This window comes from Ovis aries, chromosome 7 (assembly GCF_016772045.2).
Source record: "Ovis aries strain OAR_USU_Benz2616 breed Rambouillet chromosome 7, ARS-UI_Ramb_v3.0, whole genome shotgun sequence".
NCBI classification, from domain to species: domain Eukaryota; kingdom Metazoa; phylum Chordata; class Mammalia; order Artiodactyla; family Bovidae; genus Ovis; species Ovis aries.
In genome coordinates, this window is record NC_056060.1 from 70,359,456 (window position 1) to 70,378,312 (window position 18,857).

Consider the following 18,857-nt stretch of genomic DNA (forward strand, 5'->3'; position numbering starts at 1 on the left):
AGATACCTACAAATTGGCTTTAAGTTCACCTCTAAATCCTTAAGAGACCAATTTAAAGAGCTCTTAACTTGCATCTTGGAAGGTGTCCAAAACTTAGGGAAGCAATGAAACTTGGTGGAATATGTAGGCAGTCGATATGGGCATGTTTTAACTTTCAAACTACCAAAACTGGGGACTTCAAGGCCACCCTGTAAAGACTCCCAGACCAAAAATTACTACCACTAATAATAGTCCGCCATTATTTAAAAAATAGCTTTTTTAAAAAGATGGAAGACGGTAACTCTGGCTGACTTTATTAATAAACACCTTGGCGGCATGTTTCACTTATGGGTATTTTGGTTCATAGTATTTAAAATGCAGTCACAAATCCACTCCTGGGCGAAAAATGCAATAAAGGGGCGACAGCGAACACGTATATGTATGAAGTATCACTTAAACGCATTTATTACCGTCAATGTATTGGGTGGCGACGGCCAAAGTGCGGCTGTGGTTAACGTAGGTCGCGGGAACCTGAGCGGCTAGAGGCTCACTACACCCAGACTCGTCAGTCAGACCACTGAGTGCTACACGCTCTCAAAATGGCGCCGGCTCTTAAAATCTCTCTATCAGCCCCAGCGCTCTACTTTCCGGAGGAACGTCGCGTCACCAGGGCAACGACGCTCTTGCGTGGAAGCGCGGCGCGGGTGAAAGTTCAGAGCTAGAGTGACGATCCCCCACTGCCGCTTCTGGGCCCTAGGCGAGGCCCGAGCCCACGCAAGTCCCACAGTCCCGGGTCAGGCGAGCGTTGGCCCAGAGCTGGAACGATCCGAGCGCGCCTCTCCCCGCACTCGGCCTTGCCTGGTCGGGCTGAGGCCCAGATGTAACCGCAGGCCGAGGGGCAGGACGAGCCGAGCGCGCGGCCCGCCCCCGAGGTCCGTTCCGCGCCCGGGGGCTCCTGCAGGAGTTGACGTTAGCCATGGAAACGAGGTGCCGGTCGCCACGCCACCGCGGTGAGCTGGTTGCCGTGGCCGCCACAGTTCCTCTGCCTCGGCGTTCGGACCGCAGGCAGCCTTCCGGCGGGAGCGCGCAGCCCGGGTATACCTGCAAAAGTGCCGTCACCGAATGCCTTCGCTTCGCCTCTTCCCTCAGGTGACTCCAGGTACGTTAGATCCCTGATACCCACCTGGGCAGTTCTTGGCCGCCTTAATTTCCAAGCCTGTGCAGAGTGATGATTGCATTTTTTAAGACATGAGATGAGCTCTGTCTCGAGTTCATCAATCTGGTGTGCTTTTAACTTTCTTTCGTAAGGCTTCTTTAGACTGTTGAATTTTAGTATTTTATTTCTGAGAGACACTTGTGAAATGGAAAATGGCCCTTTCAGTCTTGGTTTAGGAATGGGCTTGTTATCCAAATAAAGATTACGAACTATGGCCCTTGCTACTGTATTAATTTTCTCCTTTTCTCCACTTTTGCCCTAAATCAGTCAAATCACGGACTCCTGAACAGGAACAACTCTTTCCCCACCGATCTGCACTGTCTCTCCACAGTCCTGTGTTTATCAAGGACCAACATTGACTTCCGTGAAGTCTACTCCACCAGAAGTTACTTATCAGGCCTCTGAATTATTTTTTTCTCTTATTCAGCTGTATAATCTTAGGTGGATTTTTTTCTCATTCCCGCAATTAGGGCAGAGCCCATCCTTTATATTATTGGATGTCTATCATCACCCATGCCAAATCTCCACATCTTTATCATAGCCTCCAAAGCCAGTTAAGATGTTGCCATTTTAGTCGTTTAATTGTTTGGACACCTGACCATCACTTTATTTAATTTCCGACTTAAAGAACTGCCTACTAGTTATTAGCTGCGGCAGAAAGTAGGGGAGGGGGGTGTGACCTTTTCTGTTTCTTTTTCTTTTGTAAGAACTTTATTGAGATTAAAATTCACATTCCATACAATTCAAATTTAAAACATGTTCATCACGCCCCCAAAAAGCTCTGTACCCTTTAGCAGCCATTCTCCGTGCCCTCCAGTCTTCACTGTCCCCACCAGCCCTAGGCAAACCCTAATCTGTTTTCTGTCCTTATAGATTTGCTCTGGACATTTCAGATAAATGGAATTGTACAGTATGTGGCCTTTTGTGATTGGCTTCTTCCACTTAGCATTCTGTTTTCAGGGTTCATTCATGTTGTATTAATAGCGTGCATCAGTATTTCACTGTTGTTTGTAGTCTTGTTAATATTCCAATGTATGGCTATATCTGGAGAAGGAAATGGCAACCCACTCCAATGTTCTTGCCTGGAGAATCCCATGGACAGAGGAGCTTGGCAGGCTGCAGTCCATGGGGTCGCAAGGAGTCGGATACAACTGAAGCAACTGGGCATGCACCTATGGATATATCACGTTTTATTTCATCTGTTGATGGCCATTTATGTTGTTTCCATTTGGGGCTATTAATAATATTTCTTCTATGAATGTTCATGTACAAATACTTGTATAGGCTAATGTTTTCTTTTCTCATGGGTAAGTACCTAGGAATGAAACTGCTAGGTTATATGGGGGGGGCGGGGGGGCGGGGTGTGTGTGTGTGTGTGTGTGTCACGCAGTTGTGTCCAACTCCGTGAGACCCCATGGACTGTGGCCTGCCAGGCTTCTCTGTCCATGGAATTCTCCAGGCAAGAATACTGGAGTGGAATATGATAACTCTGTTTAGCCTTTTAAGGAACTGCCAGACTGTTTCCAAAGCAGCTGGACCATTTTACATTATCATTTGAGTGTTCTGATTTCTCTATAACTTTGGCAGTACTTGTTATTGTTTCTCTTTTATATAGCCAGTCAAGTGGATTTGAAGATATTGTGGTTTTGGTTTGCACTTCTCCAATGAGTAGTGTTGTTGAACATCATTTCGTATGCTTATGTTGGCCATTTGTGTATTATCTATGGAGAAATGTCTATTCAGATCTTTTGGCCAGTTTTAAATTATTTGTATTTTCATTAAGTTGTAAGACATTTTTCTAGATTGTCATTACAAGTCCCATAACGAATATATAATTTGCAGAAATTTTCTCCCATTCTGTGAATGATTTTTGCATTTTTTCCATTACCTTTTACTTTTTATTTTATTTTACTTTTTTTAAATTGGGTTATAGTTGGTTTATACTGCTGTGTCAGTTTCTGCTGTATAGCATAGTGCATCATCCATACATATACATATGTCTCCTCTTTTTCGGATTTCCTTCCTATTTAGGTCACCACAGAGCACAGAGCAGAGTTCCCTGGGCCATACAGTAGGTTCTCATTTGTTATCTATTTTATATATAGTAGTGTATATAGATGAATCCCAGTCTCCCAATTCATCCTGCCCCCACCCCTGCCTTGTTTTCACTTTCTTGATGGAGAGAACATTTTCTTTTAGACACTTTCCCCTCTTATGTGTGTTTGTCTTATGAAGTAGTCCTACCTGCCACTGCCATGCTGGCTTAGGTAACAAAAGCTTCCTATATTGACATTTGTAGATTTCTCTCAGGCCCACCCTTCTCTGAAAACCCCTTTTCCAAATTTATCCTTCTGTTTCTCAATTCACACACAAAAAACCCCCAGAACTTCCATTTCATATGTCAGTAGCTTGGTGTGATTGAAAAACTCTTCAACGTAGGTCATTTTGTTTCTTTTCCTAACATGAAGTTTGTTTGTTTTTTTAATTGAAGGATAATTGCTTTACAAAATTCAAATCTCAACATGAATCAGCCATAGGTATACATATAGCCCCTCCCTTTTCAACCTCCCTCCCATCTCCCTCCCTATCCCACCCCTCTAGGTTGATACAGAGCCCCTTGAGCCTCTGTTTGAGTTTCCTGAGCCATATAGCAAATTCCCATTGGCTATCTATTTTACATATGGTAATGTAAGTTTCCATCTTATTCTTTCCATACATCTCACCCTCTCCTCTCTCCTCATGTCCATAAGCCTATACTCTGTTTCTCCATTGCTGTCCTGAAAATAAATTCTTCAGAACCATTTTTCTAGATTCTGTATATGTGCGTTAGAATACAATATTTATCTTTCTCTTTCTGACTCACTTTACTCTGTATAATAGGTTCTAGGTTCATCCATCTCATTAGAACTGACTCAAATGCATTCCTTTTTATGGCTGAGTAATATTCCATTGTGTATATGTACCACAACTTCTTCATTCATCTATCAATGGGCATCTAGGTTGCTTCCATGTTCTAGCTATTGTAAATAGTGCTGTAGTGAACAATGGGATACATGTGTCTTTTTTAATCCTGGTTTCCTCAGGGTATATGCCTAGGAGTGGGATTGCTGGGTCATATGGTGATTTTATTCCTAGTTTTTAAGGAATCTCCATACCGTCTTCCATAGTGGCTGTATCAGTTTACATTTCAACCAACAGTGCAAGAGTGTTCCCTTTTCTCCACACCCTCTCCAGCATTTATTGTTTGTAGACTTTTTGGTGATGGCCATTATGACCAGTTTGAGGTGATATCTCATTGTGGTTTTGATTTGCATTTCTCTAATAATGAGCAGTGCTGAGCATCTTTTCCTGTGTTTGTTAGCCATCTGTATGTCTCCTTTGGAGAAATGTCTGTTTAGGTCTTTTTCTCACTTTTTGATTGGGTTGTTTGTTTTTCTGGTATTGAGTTGTATGAGCTGCTTGTATATTTTGGAAATTAATCCTTTGTCAGTTGTTTCATTTGCTGTTATTGTCTCCCATTCCAAGGGTTGTCTTTTCACCTTGCTTATAGTTTCCTTTACTGTGCAAAAGCTTTTAATGTTTAATCAGGTCCCACTTGTTTACTTTTGTTTTTATTTCCATTACTCTAGGAGGTGGGTTATAGAGGATCTTGCTTTGATTTATGTCATCAAGTGTTCTGCCTATGTTTTCCTCTAGGAGTTTTATAGTTTCTGCCCTTACCTTTAGGTCATTAATCCATTTCGAGTTATCTTTGTGTATGGTGTTAGGAAGTGTTTTTAATTTCATTCTTTTACATGTAGCTGTCCAGTTTTCCCAGCACCATTTATTTAAGAGGCTGTCTGCCCCATTGTATCTTCTTGCCTCCTTTGTCAAAAATAAGGTACCCATAGGTGCATGGGTTTATTTCTGGGCTTTCTATCTTGTTCCATTGGTCTATATTTCTGTTTTTGTGCCAGTACCGTACTGTCTTGATGACTGTAGCTTTGTAGTATAATCTGAAGTCAGGAAGGTGGATTCCTCCAGCTGCATTCTTCTTTCTCAAGACTTCTTTGGCTATCCAGGGTCTTTTGTGTTTCCACGTGAACTGTGAAATTTTTTGTTCTAGTTCTGTGAAAAATGCCATTGGTAATTTGGTAGGGATCACATTGAATCAGTAGATTGTGTTTGGTAGTATAGTCGTTTTCACAAAATTGATTCTTCGTACCTAGGAATGTGAAATACCTCTCCATCTGTTTATGTTTTCTTTCATTTTTTTCATTAGTGTCTTATAATTTTCTTTGTACAGTTCTTTTTCCTAACATGAAGTTTTTGGTTTTCCAAATTAGTAAAGGTGATTATGCTTAGCAAAGTAGAACTTTTGTATATTTCCTTTCATATTTTAAAAATAATTTATTTATTTTGGCTGTGCTGGGTCTTTCTTGCTGCGCAGGCTTTTCTCTAGTTGCAGAGAGCTGGGGCAACTCTCAAGTTGTGGTGCACAGGCTTCTCATGCAGTGACTTCGCTTGTTGTGGAGTGCAAGCTCTAGGGTGCCCAGGTTTTAGTAGTTGCTACATATGGGCTTAGTAGTTGTGGCTTCTGGACTCTGGAGCACAGACTGAATGGTTGAGACATACAGGTTTAGTTGCTTCGCAGCATATGGGATCTTTCCAGACCAGGGATTGAACCTGTGTCTCCTTCACTGGCAGGTGGATTCTTCACCACTGAGGCACCAGGGAAGCCCCTCCTTTCAAATTTCAAAAAAAATACTTTCTTGGAACATGGATGAGCACATTCTATTCATTATTGACAAAGTTTGTGTTGGCATTTTTAAATATAGCAAAAATTTCTTCTTCTCGTCAAATTTAATTTTTTTTAATATTTTTAACTTGTAAACTAACTTTCTGTTCCTTGCTTACTCTGTGTTCTTGATAATGAAGATTAAAATAATTCCAGAGTTGCTTTTAACAGTAACAATTATTTGGGAGGAAAATTATCTCTCTTCTACTTGGTTATAAACTCCTTTGAGTCAGACAGCAGTCTTTGTACTATCACCTAACACGTTGTAGATCATCAAAAGTTATTCCAATGTTTACATTCGTGGAAAGTACTAATTTATCATTTAGCTGTTTCTCTGTGAAAGGAAGAATTTAGTCTGTTTTAACAACTATTAAAATGTAATGGTTAATCCTTGCCAGCATCTTCTAACAGTGCTTCAAGAGCAAGTTAACATAGTGGGGGGAAAGGGTTGTAACGTAAGTCACAATTGATATCCTTCATATATAAAAAGTTTTTTAAAATAAGAAAAGTGAATACTTCAGTAGGAAAGAGGCCAAGGACATGAGGCAATTACAAAAAATACGTGACATTTATCTACACACACAACACATATACATATATGTAATGAATATTCTCAGAGAGATAGAGCATATTCATAAAATAATAATAGTATTCTATAAAAAGCAATATTTAGGGATGAAAAAGTGCTTTTAGAAGTTAAAAATAGGGAGAGCAAATATTTACTGAAACTTGATGTTCCTCAAAGTACAACAAAACTTTAGTAGAGGTACAGTGCACAAGTGCTCCTTGGATATCACCTCATACCTGTTAGGATAGCTGTTAAAAAAAAAAGATTACAAGTGTTGGGGAGGATGAGGAGAAATTGGAACCTTCCCACTGTTAGTGGGAATACAAAATGGCACATTGCACAAAAGTAGTACAGTGCTACTGGAAACATTATGCAGAGTCCTCAAAAAATTAAAAATGGAACTGCCATGTGATCCAGTAATTTTATTTCTGGGTATTTCTCCAAATTAATTGAAAGGAGAGTCTTTCAATATATTTGCACTTTCATGTTTCAGTTCAGTTCAGTTCAGTTCAGTTGCTCAGTTGTGTCCGACTCTGCGACCCCATGAATCGCAGCATGCCAGGCCTCCCTGTCCATCACCATCTCCCGGAGTTCACTCAGACTCACGTCCATCGAGTCCGTGATGCCATCCAGCCATCTCATCCTGGGTCATCCCCTTCTCCTCCTGCCCCCAACCCCTCCCAGCATCAGAGTCTTTTCCAATGAGTCAACTCTTCTCATGAGGTGTCCAAAGTACTGGAGTTTCAGCTTTAGCTTCATTCCTTCCAAAGAAATCCCAGGGTTGATCTCCTTCAGAATGGACTGGTTGGATATCCTTGCAGTCCAAGGGACTCTCAGGAGTCTTCTCCAACACCACAGTTCAAACACATCAATTCTTCGGCTCTCAGCCTTCTTCACAGTCCAACTCTCACATCCATACATGACCACAGGAAAAACCATAGCCTTGACTAGATGGACCTTAGTTGGCAAAGTAATCTCTGTTTTTGAATATACTATCTAGGTTGGTCATAACTTTTCTTCCAAGGAGTAAGCGTCTTTTAATTTCATGGCTGCAGTCACCATCTGCAGTGATTTTGGAGCCCAAAAAATAAAGTCTGACACTGTTTCTACTGTTTCCCCATCTATTTCCCATGAAGTGATGGGACCAGATGCCATGATCTTCGTTTTCTGAATGTTGAGCTTTAGGCCAACTTTTTCACTCTCCTCTTTCACTTTCATCAAGAGGCTTTTTAGCTCTCTTCACTTTCTGCCATAAGGGTGGTGTCATCTGCATATCTGAGGTTATTGATATTTCTCCCGGCAATCTTGATTCTAGCTTGTGTTTCTTCCAGTCCAGCGTTTCTCATGATGTACTCTGCATAAAAGTTAAATAAGCAGAAGCATTATTCATAATAGCCAAAAAGTGGAGGCAAACCAAGTGTCCATCATCTGATGAATGGATAGAGAGCATGTGGTATGTACATAAAGTGGAATATTAATAAGGCCTAAAAAAGAAACCCTGCCAGATGTGACAACATGGATGAGCCTGGAAGACATGATAAATTAAATAAGCAAGTCACAGAAAGGCAAATACTACATGATTCCACTTACATAGGTATCTAAAATCGTCAAAGTCCTAGAAACAGGGAGTAGAATGATGTGCCAGGCACTTGGGGGAAGAATAAATGGAAAGTTACTATTTAGCAAGTTTTAGTTACCCAAGCTGAATAAATTCTAGAGACTTACTGTAAAACATTACCTTGCCAGTTAACAATGCTGCATTGTACACTTAAAAATCTAAGAGGGTAGATCTTACATTAGTATCTTTTTCATTAAAAAAAAATTCTAATCTAATAGAAAATAAATGTGTGGATTCAGTGAATGAAACCAACAATAAAAATAGTATGCTAGATTTTTTTTTTTTAAGTAATCTTTGCTAACCAAATCAGGCAATTGCTAAATCTATTTCTAGGAATTCTTTTTGCCAAATATAGAGAACTATGAATTCAGAATAATCCCCCCAAAGTGCCACTGTTTCTTATCTCTTTCTTTGTTTTAAGGGATTTTCAGGCTAATATCTTGCATGATTACCAAAGTTAAGATTTTGGTAACTAAGTACTCCCATCTGTATCACTGCCAAATTGATCTCTGCTTCCTATTGGATAACAGGTAAAAAATGCGACTCGGATTCCAAATAAAGCAGCCTATTTACGACTGTTTTGTTGGCCTGCTTTCAGAGTAGCATATGAAGAAAGCTGCTGCTGCTGCTGCTGCTGCTGCTAAGTCACTTCAGTCGTGTCCGACTCTGTGCGACCCCATAGACGGCAGCCCACCAGGCTCCCCCGTCCCTGGGATTCTCCAGGCAAGAACACTGGAGTGGGTTGCCATTTCCTTCTCCATGAAGAAAGCATACGGCTTAAATCATTGCTGTGGAAACCATCTTTATCCCTTAACTTCTCTTTTCACAGCTTTTACATTTTTTCCCCCCAAACCTTGAGCTGTTCTTCATTTCAACATGTTGTAAGTAGCAGCCATATAAATACATCAGTCTGTCTTTAGCAGTCTCTCAGAGTGTGCCAAATTTTCATTTAGGGAGTTAGTTTTAATCTGATTTTATTTTTCATGCTAGTAATCCAGATTAGGATTTAGAAAATCTGTCTATATAAATGTAACTGTCCTTTCATACAAAGAAGATGTTTTTAAAGTATTCCAGGATCTGTAATAAAGTAAAAGCCAAACAGTACTAATTTATCATAATTTTTGCCTAAATGAATTTACAGCATTTGTCATGTAATCCTCTTTTATCCTTACGGTATGAGAAAAAAACAACCTGATGTACATGCTGCCTATGAAATTTCTATTTATTTATTTTTTCTTGTGTACCTTCATTCATGACATTCTTCTTTAAATGGTATATCTTTTTTAACTCCACCTGGCTAAATATTTAAGGTTCCAACTGAAGCCCAGGCCAATATTTCTGAAAGCAGTTTCCACAAAACACTGCACACATGATCCGTTATTAGATATCAAGGGGAAAATAGGTTCCAAGGTCAAATAAGTGTAGAAAACTTAAATGATATATTTTAAGCAGATTTGAAATGGTGTTTTGTTTTGTTTTTAACTTGAAAATGTCTCAGAATCTTTGGTCTGCTGATATCCATTGTGACTTTTCAAGATGACAGTCTGGTATAGTAGTTTCTCAAACTTCTTTAACCATAGATATCTGTTTAAGAAACATTCTGTAGGGCAAACAGCCCTGTATCTTTCAGCCTTTCTTTTTATATGCTTTTAAAATAAATCGCCATCCCCGTGTCCTCCCCATGCTTCTAAGGCCTCTTGAGGGAACTTGTGCTCTTCAGACTTTTTAGTCTGTCCTCACTCCAGCATCACTCCTGCCTTGTTTTGTCCCTTGTGCCTGCTGTTCTTCCTCCACTTTTCTCTCCTAGTAAGAACTAACTCCTCTTTCCTGATAATGAAGGAGATTAAAGTATATCATTAAACATGTAGCGAATTAAAATTAGACTTCTGACATGTTAAAATTCTCTGGCCATTCCCTTCTCCATGGAAGAAACCCAGCCATATTTCTCCTTCAGGCTCATTCTGCTCCAGTATTACTGGGATACTATACTGCTCTAGGCAAAATCTTCTCTGAGCTGGTAGTACTATCATTAGATGCCATTATTTAGTCCCTAAGAGAAGTAAATGAAGATACTTTGCAAACATTTAAAAACCGGAAATAAAGAGTTTATGGGTTTACTATTTTGAATGGGGCAGGATATGCTGGAAGAAATTTTCAGAAACAATAAACAATATCCAACTTCCCTTTCAAAGAGCAATATTTAATTTTCTTCAACTTTAATCTTAGTTAAGCTATGCCATTAATGTACTAAATGCCTTTCTGTGCCAGGGTATTTTACTAAATATTATAGAGAATCAGAAGTATCTCAAGATTTGGCCCTTACCCACAAATAATTTATTGGTAGAGAAAAAAAATTTTGAAAAGATACCATGTAAAGAGGTAACTAATATAAGAAATGCCCCCAGTTGATACATGTTACAAGATGAGTATATTACAAATAAGCCATGTTTTGAGTATACAGAGGAGAGAGACACTCTTTGGTCTAAGTGCTCAGCAAAATTTCAGAAAGGATTAGACTGAATCTTGAAAGTTGACTAAGATTACTATGAAAGAAAGGGGAAGATAACCTGCGCAAAGGAGAGGGTATGAGCATGGCCACTTAGAGGCCACAGGATGTTTTTGCAGGGCATGGGTTGAGAGTCCTATAGGATATTTGCTAATTTGAAGAGGTGTCAAAATGTTATATGTGAAATACAAACGAAGCCTAGTGTTTGTACACTTACACACGTGGAATAACCATGTATACCTGAAAGTGTGCATACTTTTTTTTTTCTAATACAAATGGGATCATCAATGTGTTTATTTTACTTTGCAATATATTGTAGGCATCTTTCCAAGTTTCCAAATCAGCAATAGATCTTTAGACTATTCCACTCTTTGGAATATAATCACAGAATATTTACAGAAGACTCAAAAGTACTAAAAGGTAATTAAATATGGGCAGTAACAGCTAGATAATCTAGTTTATAAGGTATTTTCAATTTCTGGCTTCCTTTCCCAGCAAGTCATCTCACATTGTTCCTGACTTGCCTTAGTGGAGAAAGAGGTGTCAGCTTTTAAATGCCTAAGCTGGTCAACCAAGCTCGTTTTCCTGTCTGAGAGCATCATCCACAGGTAATTGAAATTAGAATCTTTGCCCACCTACCCATGGCTCTGCTGAACAAGCATATCAGAACACAGTACACTGACATCAGTATGCAGAAGATACGCTCATTCGGAGAGCGAGGAGGCAGTCTGCATTTCCTGAGGTTAAACTATCAGCAAATAAGGTTCCATCTGGCCCTCTGGTTCTGTTTTTTTTGTGAGTACTTGCAGGGCTGTGATGTGATTAAAAGCTATGACTTTCTGTGCAGAACTAAGACCAGTAGCTGGAAGATACAAGACGATAAGTGTTTACAGGATAAAGGACTTCCCAACTTCCCAAGATGTGCTGTAAGGTGGTAATTCTTAATGGTGACCCAAAAGCTCTCTCCAGGGCTGATACTGGTTGGGTAGGAGTAACTTTCAGAAAGACTGTCGTAAACTGATGGGAAGAAGGGTTACTTTAAGATGGCTTTAAGTTTTTTGTGTGTGGTAAAATAGATAGAACATAAAATTTACCATCTTTACCATTTCTAAGTGTACAGTTCAGTGGTACTTTGTACAGTCACATTGTTGTGCATGAATTGAGTCATGAAGTGGTTTGCGTGTGGTAACCTAGTTAATAATAAGCATGTAAAGTGACCCTTAGAGTCTTTGGTTTCTAGTTGTTCTTCCTACTACATGTTGAGTTGCCAATGGCTTTTTATTGAAATGCTACTATTTTAGCAGAATTTTACTTTTTAAATTAGCAGAAAACCTAAATTTACTATAATTGTTAAGAGATGCGACTAGTAACACTTAGTATCTCTAATTTCCACCTCTATTTCCATTTCAGTTCAAGGGAATTACAGAGAATATCCTTATCTTATAGCAGAGGTTGGCAAACTGTGGCCCATAGGCTCATCTGGCCCACAGCCTGTTTGGGTAAAGACTGTAAAGTTATGTTGAAATGTGACTACTAATATCCACTTATGTAGATATTATCTATGGTTGCTTTTCTGCAACAACAGCTGGGTTGAGTCACTGAAACAGAGACCATAAGGTCCACAAAGCCTAAAATATTTACTATTTGACCCTTTATAGAAGAACTTTGCTCACCCTTGTAATAGAAAAGTTTAAAAGAACAAACAACAGAAACACTCAGGGAAATAATCAGTTAAACCACTAGCAGATTTGCGTTGAGAGTACTGGCTTTTTGAACTTGCCTTTGACCTTAGAATCTGAAAATGTGAGTTAAGAAATTCTAAGTTTATCTAAGTTCTGTGTAAATTAATAGTGGATATTTTTTTTTCATATTCACTTAAAAAGTACTTAGCAACTATTTGTTTAGTGCCAAGTATGTGTCAGGCAATGGAAGGGAGCTAGAGAAGTGAAGATATAAATCCTGCCCTAAGGAACTAACTAATGGAAATGTGGATTTTTTTCTCCCTTATGTTTTAAGTATGACGTTTTCAAATAGTGATTTTTTTCTTTTTCTTAGTGACTGCTGTGTTACAGAAAAGAAAGTGACTTTCAGAATAATCTGAGTGAGAAGGATGAGTCCAGATGTGCCTCTGCTGAACAATTACAAACAAGACTTCTTCCTGAAGCGCTTTCCACAGACTGTTCTTGGAGGCCCTCGACTCAAACTGGGCTATTGTGCCCCTCCTTACATATATGTTAATCAGATTGTCCTTTTTTTGATGCCATGGGTTTTAGGTGGAATAGGAACACTTTTGTACCAATTAGGCATCCTGGAAGACTATTACACAGCAGCACTTTCAGGTGGACTGATGCTTTTCACTGCATTTGTCATCCAGTTCACAAGTTTATACGCCAGAAACAAATCGGTAACAGTGGAGAGAATGCTGACCACAGACATCTTAGCAGAGGAAGATGAGCATGAGTTTACAGGTTGTGCTGGTGCTGAGACCATCAAATTTCTAATTCCTGGCAAAAAACATACAGCCAACACAGTTTTTCATTCTGTTCTTGCTGGATTACTGTGTGGCCTTGGAACATGGTATTTGCTCCCACATAGAATAACCCTGCTGTATGGCAGTGCAGGAGTCACTGTTCTACTCTTTGTCTTTGGATGGATGACGCTGTGTATAGGAGAATATTCATTAATTGTAAACACACCTACAGAGTCTGCAGCTTTCCAAACCCAGGATGCATATGAAATCACTCCTCTTATGAGACTTGTTTATATTTTTTTCTTCGTTTCTGTAGATCTTGTACACAGGTAATAAACTGTCAGATACTTTATAACTTTTTTTATTTTTAAGCAATATCCTTAGTATTTAAAGGAAAAAAAAAAAAGAATCTAAGAATTAAGTCACCAAACCATTGAGTGATAAATTGTTTTGATAATTAATCTCTTAGGACTAATCTTGTTAAACATTCATTCTAAAGTAGTAGTTAGATCTTATTGAAGAATAAAAAGAAAATCTTTTATAAGTAAAATTTCATTCCTGTATTTTACTTTAAATAAGGAGCCATGAATCTGTAACATAGCCTGGCTAAAACCTGTGAAAAGAGAAGTTTCCTGTGAGGGGAAAACAAATTTAAAATTGATACTGATAATTGTTATACATAGATTGAATGGATTTTAAATGGATTGAATAACTTACTTAATTTTGTTGTAGTAACTATAGAAAATTGGAGAAGGCAATGGCACCCCACTCCAGTACTCTTGCCTGGAAAATCCCATGGACAGAGGAGCCTGGTGGACTGCAGTCCATGGGGTCGCAAAGAGTTGGACATGACTGAGTGACTTCACTTTCACTTTTCACTTTCATGCATTGGAGAAAGAAATGGCAACCCACTCCAGTGTTCTTGCCTGGAGAATCCCAGGGACGGAGGAGCCTGGTGGGCTGCCATCTATGGGGTTGCACAGAGTCGGACACAACTGAAGCGACTTAGCAGCAACTATAGAAAATAACTGATCTTTTAAAATCAATTTACTGTGGAAGAAAAAGAGAAAATAGCTATTTTAAACACAAGTATTTGACCTCTTTTGCTTGCCTTTTCTAAATCTGACATTTCTTTCTATAGTTTGCAATTTTCTCTTTCACCAGTAGAAATGTAGAGGCGCCACTTACAGCACCACTGAATGTTTGTGCCGCTCCATTCATATGTTGGAGAAGGAAATGGCAACTGACTCCAGTATTCTTGTCTGGAAAATGCCGTGGACAGAGGAGCCTTGTGGGCTACAGTTCATGGGGTCGCAAAGAGGTGGACACTACTGAGTGACTGAGTAGTGACACACATTCCTGTGTTAAATCCCTAACCTGCATTGTGGTGGTATTTGGAGATGGAGTTTTGGGGAGCTGATAGGACAATAAGGGTGGGGCCCTAGTGGGATGGGATTAGCACCCTTATAGGAAGAGACACCAGAGGGTCTGATTTCTCCCTTTAACATATGAAGGTAAAGGGGGAAGGCAGCTGCCTGCAAGCCAGAAAGAGTTCTCACCGTGCCTTAATCATGGTGGCATTCTGATCTCAGACTTTCAGATCTGTGAGAAATAAATTTCCGTTGTTTAAACCATTCAGACTATAGTATTTCTTTAGGAGCTAGCTAAGATTTTGATACCAGGAAGCTGGGGTGAAAGTGCAAGTGTTAGTTGCTCAGTCATGTCTGACTCTGTGATCTCATGGACTGTAGCCTGACAGACTCCTCTGTCCGTGGAATTCTCCAGGCAAGAATACTGGGGTGAATTGTCATTTCCTTCTCCAGCGACCTTTCTGAGCCAGGGATTGAACCCGGGTTTCCTGGAATGTGGGCAGTTTCTTTACCATTTGAGCCACCAAAGATTCTTTCAGAAGATGGGGTACTCCCATAACAAATACCTAGAAGTATAGAAGCAGCTTTGGAACTGGATAATGGGTACAGGCTGGAAGAGTTTTGAAGTGAGTGCTAGAAATATGGACATTAAAGGCAATTCTGGTGAGCTCTTAAGACAGCAGTGAGAACAGGTTATTGGAAACTAGAGGAAAGAGCAGTCCTTGTTAGAAAGTCGCAAAGAACTTATAAAGTGGTAAAGAACTTAGCTGAACCATTTTCTGAAGTTTTGTGAAAGGTAGAACTTGAGAGTAATAAATTAGGACATATAGCTGAGGAGATTTCTAACCAAAGTGTTGAATGAACAGCTTGATTTCTCCTGACTGCTTATAGTAAAATATAAAGGAGAGAGATGAACTGAAGTAGGAATTGCTAAGCAAAATGGAACCAGAGGTTGAAGGTTTAGGAAACTGTCAGCCTGTCCATATTGTAAAAAATGAGAAAGCATATTCTGAAGGGAACACCAAAGGTGTGGCCAGACTGTCACTCATTGAATTTAATGAGTTTCTGGGATTATATGAGTAGAAACACTTCGAGTTTGAAATAAAGATATAATGAGTGAAGGCTGTTCAGCTTCTTAAATTTGACAGGACAGGGATATTAGAGTTATTTGGCTGTGAACATGTGTTTTTCTTTAAGAAGAGAGAAAAGTGACCTCAAAAGTGATTCTGAGATTATCAGGTTTCAGCAGGCTAGAAGGTTTCTGCTGGAAGCGTTGGGTCTGGTACTGCTCTGTAGAGCTGTGGTGTGTAGGACCCACACCTAGAGCTCTTTGGGTCACATGCCACTCTGGGGACCTGGAGAGCAGAGTATGAAACCAAGGAGGATTATTCTCCAACCTTTAAATCTAATGAAATTTGCCTTGCCAGATGTTGGACTTCTTTAGGACCAAACACCCCTTTTTTCCTTTCCTGTTTCTCCCTTTGGGAATGGGAATGTCCATCTTTTGCCTGTCCCACCACTGGGTTTTGGAAGAACATCACTTGTCTGGTTTCATAGATTCATACTGGAGAGGATTTTGCCTCAGGATAAGTCATACCTCAAGTCTTACCTGTATATGATTTAGATGATATTTAGATATAACTTTTGACTTCCCTGGTGGCTCGGAGGTTAAAGCGTCTGCCTCCAATGCAGGAGACCTGGGTTCAATCCCTGGGTCGGGAAGATCCCCTGGAGAAGGAAATGGCAATCCACTCCAGTATTCTTGCCTGGAGAATCCCATGGACGGAGAAGCCTAGTAGGTTACAGTCCACGGGGTCGCAAAGAGCCACACACAACTGAGCCACTTCACCTCACCTCACCTTGGACTTTAGAGTTGATGCTGGAATGAGTTAAGAATTTTGTGGCTGTTGAGAAGGAATGAATGTATTTTTCAGATAAGAAGAACGTGAATTTGGGAGACTGGGGTGGAATGTTATGGACTGACTGTCTCTTCAAAACTCGTATGTTGAAGCCCTAACCCCCCAGTGTCGGGATATTTTCTGAGGGTCTTTGGGAGGTAATTAGTTGGGGTAGTCCTAGTCCCTCATGGAATTGGTGCCCCTGTGGAGACGCTAGAGAGTTTCATCTCTTTCCAGCACATGAAGATGCAGTGAGAAATTGGCTTCCTGATGCCAGAAGAGAGTTCTCATTAGAATCCAATCATAATGGCATTCTGATCTCAGACTGTGAGAAATAAATTTCTGTTGTTTGAGCTACCTGTCTTAGCATACTTTGTGATGTACCAGAACTGTGAGAAATAAGTTTCTAGTGTTTGAGCCATCTAGTCTATCCTACTTTGTTATGGTAGCCTAAAAGAAAACAAGGCATTTAAAAATGTGTAGCCAGTTTGTGTACTGAAACTGACTGATTCTTAAGATGTCTGATGTTCCTTAGCTCTTAATCTTTTCTAATTGTGCTACATTTATGGACCAGAGGACACTATAATAGCTTTATAGTTATCCAGCTAATCAGATATGTAAAGAGAATTTATGGAAATTCTGTTAAAATTGATTTCTTAGTACCACTAGAATTTCTAACTATAAAATATGTTAATTGCTTGATTTTGGGAAGTTAACAAAATCAAGTTTAAATGTATATTTACACATTTGACCCTTTTTGAAAGATTTAAGTTTATAAGATTATTATTTTCAGAATGTAAATTATTGAGTTACTATCTCACTGTAGATGAGATAACTGCAGATAAATACTATATGAAATGTGTATTCAAATTTGGAGAGTTGTCAGATATGTCAAGTTGTATCTTAATTTCCTTTCAAAGAAAAAGTTTAAGAGATAAGCCATACAGTGTAGTAAATTTCTTTCTTCATCCTTTATTCTACCTAGCATAGTTGTATATTAATAATTTTTAAATGATTTTTTCTATACATTTTTATTAAAGACAAATGTTAAACCTACAGTTCTTAATTCATAGACTGTCAGGAACTGTTTGAATGAATGATGCATATTTATATCATTTTATTCACTATGTATTAAGAACATCTTTTTCTAGGTTCGTGGATTGTGAGTGAGTGTACAGAACTTGAAATATTTTTATGGTTGTTAGAAAAACAGGTTTTTTTCTTGCAGGCTTGGATTTTTTTTTTTTTTCTTTTTTGCTCTAGAAAATTCCTGTTACGTTATCAGAAACTTTAAGATTTAAACATTTTTCTGTATAAAAGAACCACATTAATCATCTGTTTGATTATCCTGAATCATACACATAGGAAAGTAATCACAATGTTTGGTTACTGCAATTATGTGTTCTTCTTTATTTGTGATATATTTATACCTTCTGTACTATTTCTTGTTTAAGGACAAAAACAGATTGGAGGGGCAGGAATAGTACTTGGGTAAATATTTCCTGAGTATACATTATTTTTACACAAATTATCCTTTCTTTGAATATGTTAGCAAGGGAACTGTTGTAGTTTTTAAAAAAGAACAAAAATAGCTGTACAAATCTACACGTTTTCCTACGGCATATTGTGTGTGGTTTGATTTTCTTTTTTGTTACTGGAGTGTTTTCATCTCAGAATGAAATGAATTTTATTTTAAAACTACACTACAGCAAGTATTATCCTCTAATGTAGCATCACATTGTTAATTAATTGTGTTCATTAATTCTCTCTGCTTATAAAAATTTGAAGGACATACAGTATGAAGCAGAGTACATTAGCTTGCATCATCCTGGTATTTGTGTGAGGAAGCACATTTATACCATTATTATAATTGTAGTTGCTATGCATTTGTTTCTGGGCTGTTAATTTACACTAAAGTGGATAATTACTGAAGTTGCCTTTCTGCTTAACTTTGATTCCTAGCAGCTCAGATATTCAAGTATAATTACTATGCTATAAGTTTTGAGATTTAGTTTTCTCTTCTGAAAATTGTCTTTGGAACTCTGTAAGTACTACAGCATTGTTGGTTTCCAGGCAAGGTGTTTGGTTAACCTTATTCCAGAAAACTTAACAACATATAGATAATGTTTATTCTTCTGTGCTTTAAAGATTTTATCAAATTATTTGAAGCAATTTGATGGTAAGTGCTGTACCAAAAACCAGTTTCTCCACTTAAGATAGACTTTACTCATTAATGAGATTGTGCTGTACAAGTTTCTGTTCCCAAATCTGTACCACTGTTTATTCAAAATAGAAATAGTATGTGCTGGTTAAGTTCCCAGGCTAAACCACAGAGATGTGTTCATAACCTCAGGTTCTGACCTCTGATACTGAATGTACTGACTTGAAATTCTAGGACCTGGGAGCAAGTCAGTACAGGAGAGAGTAGGAGGAAAAGAAGAGCTTTCCCTCTTTG

The 18,857-nt window shown here is 38.8% G+C and overlaps 1 protein-coding gene across 5 annotated transcripts in view; it reads left to right on the top strand.

Annotated features, from left to right (window-relative positions):
* The first annotated feature begins 693 nt into the window (after positions 1-693).
* Positions 694-18,857, top strand: part of PCNX4 (pecanex 4) — a 40,076-nt gene continuing 21,912 nt past the window's right edge. Inside the window, exons 1-5 of one of the 5 annotated variants that reach the window (XM_060418125.1) lie at positions 694-1,138; positions 3,227-3,266; positions 8,757-9,039; positions 11,160-11,272; positions 12,720-13,463. In XM_060418125.1, coding sequence (XP_060274108.1) covers positions 12,775-13,463 — 689 coding nt within the window. In that variant the 5' untranslated portion in view covers positions 694-1,138; positions 3,227-3,266; positions 8,757-9,039; positions 11,160-11,272; positions 12,720-12,774. The remainder of the gene's footprint in view (positions 1,139-3,226; positions 3,267-8,756; positions 9,040-11,159; positions 11,273-12,719; positions 13,464-18,857) is intronic. The other 4 variants (XM_042253062.1, XM_042253064.1, XM_042253061.1 and 1 more) reach the window with 4 other exon arrangements.